Source organism: Zonotrichia albicollis, chromosome 13, assembly GCF_047830755.1.
Source record: "Zonotrichia albicollis isolate bZonAlb1 chromosome 13, bZonAlb1.hap1, whole genome shotgun sequence".
NCBI classification, from domain to species: domain Eukaryota; kingdom Metazoa; phylum Chordata; class Aves; order Passeriformes; family Passerellidae; genus Zonotrichia; species Zonotrichia albicollis.
The window spans coordinates 20,014,923-20,022,967 of NC_133831.1; the positions used below are offsets into that span (position 1 = coordinate 20,014,923).

General features: G+C 42.6%; 1 protein-coding gene across 6 annotated transcripts in view; it reads right to left on the bottom strand.

The window, feature by feature from the left end:
* Window positions 1–501: 501 nt before the first annotated feature.
* Window positions 502–8,045, bottom strand: part of SALL1 (spalt like transcription factor 1) — an 18,411-nt gene continuing 10,867 nt past the window's right edge. For all 6 annotated transcript variants that reach the window (XM_074551205.1, XM_074551204.1, XM_074551203.1 and 3 more), the window contains 2 exons: window positions 4,253–7,662; window positions 502–3,212 (listed from right to left, as the gene is read on the bottom strand). In XM_074551205.1, coding sequence (XP_074407306.1) covers window positions 2,772–3,212; window positions 4,253–7,662 — 3,851 coding nt within the window. In that variant the 3' untranslated portion in view covers window positions 502–2,771. The remainder of the gene's footprint in view (window positions 3,213–4,252; window positions 7,663–8,045) is intronic.

Consider the following 8,045-nt stretch of genomic DNA (forward strand, 5'->3'; position numbering starts at 1 on the left):
GCTGGGAGGCTGTCCCGGCGAGCCGCCAGGACCGCAGCGAAACGCTTCGGAAGGGCCGGGGCACGGAAGGGGCTGTCAGCCGGGCAGTGCGGGGGCCGGGGCAGCGCATCCCCTCAGGCAGCCGCCCCTCCGCCGAGCGCGGTGTGCGCTGTGCGCGCAGGGCCCTCTCACGGAACGGGCCGGGGGGACTCCCCAGGGTACGAGAAAGAAAATCGCTCCTTGTTTAGTTTTTTTTTCTGGTATTGTTTGGTTTTCAGTCCCCGGTTGTGCCAAGCACGAACGTTACCCACCGGCAGGAGTGTCCGGTGCCCGGGACGGTTCGCGAGTGCGGGGCCCGCCTGCCCTCGGCACACAAAGGCTCCGCTTCCCGTGGGAAGAGGCTCCGGGGCTGAAGTTAAAGGCGCTCCTGAAACTCAAGCCGCGGAAGGGAAACCCTCCCGGAGCGCTGGGGGCTGCTAACCCTTCCCTGGCAACTTTTCTGTTGCACAAATCTCGACTCAGTTTAAAAGGAGAATTAGTTAGTATTTCATTGATAAAATCATCAAAATCCTTTTAATTTACCTTTTTCTGAGACCAAAAGGTGACTTAAAATTCTTAAATATTCACATTGACAAGCCAGCTGGCTCTAGCGTACAACTTACATGTTAACAAAAATGCATATCATGTACCAGGTGAATCATCACATTCGAACAGGAAAAGTCCCAAAGACATGAAGTCCAAGAGGTATCCAGGCTACAGTGTTAATATGCAGGATTCATAATCATAGGAAGGGGAAAAGTCCTCAAGAAAAGTATTTCTCACCCCAGCTCTTCAGTTGTAAATCCTTTCTACTGCCCGATTTGCAGCTCAGGCTATCAGAAGAGCTAAGTCACCACTTCTTGTTTAAAAAGGTGGGCAACTCCCCCCACAGTGATCCTGAAAAATAATCCTGTAACACAAAACACCTGAATTTTGGAATTGTTAAAAAAAATAGTCACATGGACACAGAATTGGCTATGCCTGTTGGTGGTTTTGAAGGCATAATTTGAAGGCAGCCAATCTGATTTCTTTTTCATAAATTGTAATGTAAAGAGATGAAACTCTACTGGGTGAAAATATTGGACTGAATTATGTTTGACAAACTCCCATTGAGGTTAATGATCATGGCAGGTTTTTAAGGGAAGCCAAATCATGTGCAAGGCCAAAGCAATTAGTTTTGTTTGGTATGTTTTTTTACAATCAAGTTATAAACCCCACATAGTATATGGAGGCTTGCAAGTGGACATCTTAACACAGGTATAGCAGCGTAAGCATGCCACAAACATACAATCTCATAAAATAAAATTAATATCAAATATAAAGCATTTGAACCAAATCAAGCCTTAAACGTAATAAATTATTTCCTTCAAAGGAAACTTACCTAGGCTCAATAAGGTCTTTGCTAGCAGCATTTTTTTTAATAAACAAATTAAAAATGCCAAAATATCTACAATTTTATGAGAAGGAGTTGAATAGTTAAGGAGGAATTTCTCACTATTAGGGGGTATGAAAAATATACTAGCAATTAATATGCAATACATATATGTATACCCATACTTACAGATATAAACACGCACATACAACCTCAACAGTTCATGTTAACCAAGGGAAAGGCTAAATAATACAAAGTGATTACTAAATACAAGTACACTTTAAAAACACAGAGACAGCGAATTTTTTATCTGTTGCAAAAATGTATTTGATTACTCGAGTAAAATTACAGTATCTCTGCTGTTAGTAAGTATTAAATGTTAAAGAAACTGGACCTCTTTTCCTTTCAACTTTCCGAGAAAGTGCATGTAACAGTCCAAGGTTCCCCGTGTCCCCCCCAATGCCTAATACAAAATAAACAAACACTATACTTGTTCCCTTGGTCAAGGAGTAGGGCTTGGTCTTGTAAGGAACGTATGTACATTTTAATGAAAGTGATGTCTTATTGTATATACAGGAGCATCTACAGTTGTCCACGGAAGTTGTTCAAGATGCCATACTTAGCAGCATTGTGAAAGTCCAGCACATTTTCTATAATGAATATACCTACAAGGCAAAATGTTACGTCTCAGTTTCAACTACCAAAACAACACTTCAGTATCTTCTCTAATAATCCGCGTGCTTATTACTGTACAGAAATGTATTAACATTTAAGACGACTCAAGTAAAAAGCACAATACAAATAACAGTTCAAAACAGAAAATGTTAAACCTACAAAAATTAAAGCAGTTTTAATTTTATAATAAAAATCAAAAACTGAGCTGTGTAAAGGACCCACACTGTTCAGTCTATATTCTCTCAGTCTTTTTCTTAATTCTGTCTGGAAAAATTAGACAATGTGTTTGCTGATAAAGTTTCCAGCAGGATCAAAGTGTACATTTATATACAGATTTTTATTAGAGATCTAATGCATCACTGAGGCATCGCATCAATACCAGAGTTCGTGTTAAACTGGATATAGAAAATAAGTTAATGCCAGAATAAGATCACCTAGCAGAACAGACTTGCAACTGCCATAAATGTTACAGCAAGTTTACAGCACTCTAGTCGATTAGTATTTAGTTCAAAATACGGGAGACCAAAGTTAATGCTTGCATTTGTTTGCAAAGCAAGGTTATATCACTAATAAATAAGCTCTCTTAGAACTCTAGAAGTAGAACATGGTACAAAACAAAGTCTTTGTAATGTTGTAGCCTGCAGCTTGAAAAAAGCAACCCTAGGTTGCACTATTTGCAGGAATGTTATTTACAGAGTTCTTTTTCCTAATTTGTTACAATTTCTTTGTTGTCCTCCACGAAACGCGTGAAACGGAAGTTAGTCCCATTTTCATTGCTTGCCATTTTCTCCAGACCAGCTAGAGGTGCGTTGGGTTCTGAATTCTGGAGCTTCTCCAGGCTTCCTGTCAAGCCACTGATAGGAGAGCTGCCACCGTTGCCCAGGGACCCCGGTGCTGGAGGGATGCCCCCATTCTGGATGACCGAGATCTCGTTGGTCTTCATGGCCAAGCCATTGGAGAGTGCAGCTGCATACTGGTTCCAGAAGCTGGACGGGTCTCCATTCCCTGACCGTGCAGCCAAATCCTTCTGAAACATTTCTGGGAACTTCACAGGATTGCCTCCTAGGAATGTCATGGGGCCATCTACAGAGAGTCGTCTGCCTCGTCTTGCAGGAGTACTGTTCCACATGTGAGTGCCCATGTGAACCTGGGAAGAAAGAAAGGAAGAAAGAAACAAAAAAAAAAAATAGAAGTTGACAGGAATTTCAAACTTATTTCGATCAGAGGGAAAAGCAGGAGTCCATGAACATGTCCAGTCTTGTTACACAATGTATGGCATTAAAGATAGAGGATACAGGGCTCTGGAATAATACACTACTTCTAGGTTAGCCCATCACCATTACCCAGAATAACCTGTTCTCCTGCTGATCAATGCATTGCTTCTTACTCTTTTTTTTTATTACATGTATTTAGTTTATAATGACTTTGCATTATTCTGTCAATTGCTGCTTTCAGGGCTAGAATTGCTATGTCCACTTTCATTGCAATGGTAAGTATTGTATTTGACACCCTTTACCCTATAAACGTCCTTTTCAGACAGGCAGAAAGTATCCTTTACTGATTGCTCATCGGAGGGCCTCGTGCATAGACAGAATGGCCTGAAAGTAATTATTCATCTCACATTACTGGCAGCAACCTCTAGAGAAATACTCTGTCAACAGAAAAATGTACACAGTAAAGTGCTCAACTGGTGTTCTAAAACTTGAGTATATTTGCTTTTTCAAACACATATCAGTAGGAAATGTTAGTTATATAATCAATTAAAGTAATGCCCATTATTTCCAGAATTATGTTAATAGTTTTCTTCAAACACTCATCTTACATGATAATTATGAAAAACTTCACATTCAAGAACCTTTCACTTTTTGAAGAGGTGTGTGAGTTACAAAATGCATTTCCCTGTTAATTAATACTCCTTACCATCATTTGGCTGTTCTGTTTCACACTCTGCATAGACCGGCCTTGCTGGTAGATGAATTTTAATTAAATCAAAACAGCTCATGCCTCAGACTTGCTGCCAACACGAGCACTCAACAAGAGGCCATCTAGGTCTACTAGAGCTGACTAAACACACTGTCACAGCATAAACACCCAAGGTACCACTGCTGCAACATTAATAGCTGTCAAAAATCAAAAACCCCCAGCAAGGAGAAAATGAAACCGAAGGACAGTAAGAGGAAAAAGTACCTTCAGATTGCCTTTTGTTGTGAATGCTCTTCCACATATAGTGCAGGCAAAAGGTTTCTCACCAGTGTGCGTCCTTTCGTGGATCTGCAGAGCACTGGAAGAAGAAAACGTTTTCCCACACGTGTTGCAGTAGTGCTGTTTTGGAGTTCTTCTGGGGAGAGCAGGGAGCAGCACAGGGGACGTGGCAGAGGACAGTGGCCCCGAAGCAACTAGACCAGAGGAGGCTTCTTTGCTGTCCTGAGGAGAACCATGCACGAAGCCGTTAACCTCGGTCTTTATGAGCGATGACAGGGTGTTAGCAGGCATCACCGAAGAGTTCTGATTGGGGCCGATGCTGGAGTTGGGCTCAAAAAGCTGTGATGGTAGATCTCGCATCTGATGTGTCAACATATGCTGCTTCAAATTACCCTTTGTGGAAAAGCCACGATTGCAAACTGTGCAAATAAATGGTCTCTCTTTGGTATGACTTCTGTAATGAATGTCCAAGGCACTCTGACAAGCAAATGTTTTGCCACAAATGTCACATGCGGTGTTTTTAAATTTACCTCTATCTCTGAAAGGAAAGAGCATACTCAGGGACTCTTCTTTAATCATTTTATCAGTGTTACTAGACGTCAAGTCCAAAGCACCGCTGTTAGCAGGGGTTGGAGACAAACCGTTGGCAAACTCACTTGGTAAAGCTCTTAATGGTTTCTCTTCAATACTTGGTGACTTGTGGTAATCATTAGTGCTGTTGGATGGGGACAAGGCCTGCATGGAAGAGGTAGACTCTGAGACAGCAGGGCTTCCAGCACTTTGGCTTTCCATATCACCACCGACAGATGACGAATCGTTAGTTAAAACGTCCCCTTCCACTGACCCATTTTCTACAGACTTCAGGCTTGCCTGAAGTTGTTCAGCAAGGCCTGCATTGATCATCTTCATCTGATTTTCCAGAGCAGCAATACTTGACATTTCCAGGGGCAGAGGGGAAGAAGACAAGCTGTCTTGTGATGCATCCACAGATTTAGGTGTATCTGGCACGCTGCTGTCAGGACAGTCTTCCATATTCTCATCTGAGAAGTTGTCTATGTCATCAAAATTCTTATCATCAAAAGATCCCGTATCTGATTCCATTGACTCAGGATAGTTTTCTGTCACCGGGGTGTTTGGGATCTGCCCTCCCATGTGCATTCGGATATGCTGCTGTAGCACAACGGCGTTGGTGAATTTTTTCTGGCAGATTGGGCAAGAGTGTTGCACTCTCAGCGGGGGCATGGCACGATGGACACTGTAGTGAGTCTTTAAGTTGCCCTTAGTAGTGAAAGCACGACCACAGATTTTACATTTGAATGGCCTCTCTCCAGTATGGGTGCGATAATGCATTTTCAGTGCGCTCTGGCAACTGAGAACTCGATGGCAAATGATGCACTCGTTAGGATCGGTTGCCTTTTTGTCAATGTTTTCTACAAGCTGCTGCAATTTTGACGTTTCAGATGCTGGCGTTGAATCCAATAGTCCTCCAAATGGAAACTTTGCCTTAAATTGCTCTGACATGAGAGGCATCAGTGGGTTTGTAAAAGTGGCGACACCGCTGGAGCCCGAGTCTGCTGCTGGGGAGCTCACGGAGCTGCTCACGTTAGTGATGGTGCTTGAGTTTTGAGGGTTTTCTTCAGTTTTGCCATTTGAGGTAGGCAACGCACCAGCCTCTACCTCATCAGAAAGTCCATTGGAAATTTTTGATGTGGGGTCAGCTGTTCCCGAGTCACTCTTGACAGAGCAGGGAGGGCTAGCAGAAGGATGGCTAATGGGAATCGGCTGAGGCTCCTCAGTTTTGATGAACGGGGTCAAGCTTGGAATTGTTGGTGGGAGTGGCAGGCCAACAGAAGTTGTTAGGGTGGAGAGGACTGGCTTGCTGTCCAGCCAGCTCGTGACAGGTTTCTCTGGCGGTATAGACATCCCATAAGGAATACCCGTGCTTGTAGGAATATTGTCCAAATGCTCTGGCACTGGGTATGGATTCATTTGAATATGAGGGTATTTTTCTTTGTGACGCTGAAAGTGGACTTTTAAGTTTCCCTTTGTGGAGAACCTGTTTCCACATATGTTGCATTTAAATGGCCTCTCGCCAGTGTGAGAACGCAAATGAATCTGCAAGGCACTGTCACTCCCAAACACTTTAGCACAGAACCTGCATTTATGCTTAAAGAACGCCTCATCTGAATTACTTTTTGCTTCAAATGCAGTTACATTTGGTGGCTTGCTTTTTCTTTGCTGTGCCAAGGCAGTCAAGGAGTTTAAATCCTCTGCAGGTGTTCCAATATTGGACAAGGGACTGGAGAAAACAGAGTTACTAGGGGTGGGCTGAGGTAGAAGTGGAGTAGATGCAGGACTTAATAAATTGCTTATTGCAAAAGCTGGTGAAGATGATGCTGATACTGGTGGGTTGGTGAGCTGGGAGCCACCAAGAGCTGAAGCCACTTTTTCTGAGGACGGTGTTGTAACTGCTGCTGCCAATATGTTAATATTTGGAGAAGAGCCACTATTGGATGGAATTAGAGTGTTGCCAGGGTTGCTCTGAGGTAGCTGTATAGGGGGTAGCTGTTTCACACCACTGATGCTGGCAGATTGACTAGCAAGGCTTTGTGCTAATCCAGCTGCTGCAGCCAGCTGCTGGGATAAATGGGAACTTAATGTGGACAAGGGGTTGGCAGATGTTCGTAAAGTACCTTGAGAAGGGCTAGAAGATGTTGGCATGTCTGTATTTTGGGTAGCCAACAATAATATTTGGTGACGAATTTGTTCAATCAGTTGCAACTGATGGATCTGCTGCTGCTGCAATGCCAACAGTTGCTCCATCAGGGCAGGGACAGCGAGTTTAGTGCTCGATGCCCCATTACATCTTGCCTCCTGTGAGAACTGTGCTACTGCCACTTTAGTACTCTGCAGGTTTTCAATTATTACATTACTGTTTATCACTGAAAAGTTGCCTAGTGTTGTCAGATCCCCTATGTGAGGTAGAGAGGTTGTTACAGCTGAGGTACCCATTGTGGAGCTGTTACTGCTTGTAATACTATTGTTGACACTCTTGGAACTGCTACTGCTATTGTTAATGCTGGAAGCCTCCACATCCATGGATTCTTCCCTGTCAAGTTTGTTATGCTCTGAAAGGTCACTGCAGTCTACTTGATCTGTGTTATTAACTGTGTCATTCATCTGTTCATCAGGATTATCAGAAGGGGAACTAGGAGGGAAGGTTTCAGAAGGAGAAGCTGGATTTTCATTCACAATTAAAACTAATTGATTTTTAGTACAATTCTTCTTGTGTTGCAGGAGATCTGATAATTCAAAGAACTCAGCACAGCACCTGCCACAGACATGGGCGTCCTTGTTCTTAGTGGTTCGATTTGCTTGACCCTTTTCTGTGTCTCCTAAAACATCAAAAGATGATGGATTAGGAACCAACCAGTAAATACAAAAAAAAGCTGCAGGACATTTTATTTAAAATTACTGGGTTTATCTACCACTCTAAAACAGACTAAGATTGCGCATGAAAATAGATCAATATTCCTACTTCACAAAAATAAGTCAAAAGCACCATTTAAAACTGTACAGGGGAGTTTTATCAATCCCTGTGTCTTAGATTATCATTTGCTTCAGATAATCCATCAAAATATAAAATACTATGAACTGAAGGCATTGGAGCATAATGAAATTCCATAGCAAAGTATTGATTTCCAATAATTCATACTGCTTATTGTCTAGTTGTCCACTGAGTGCAAATCAGCCATTTGAAGGACTCATTAGACTCTCA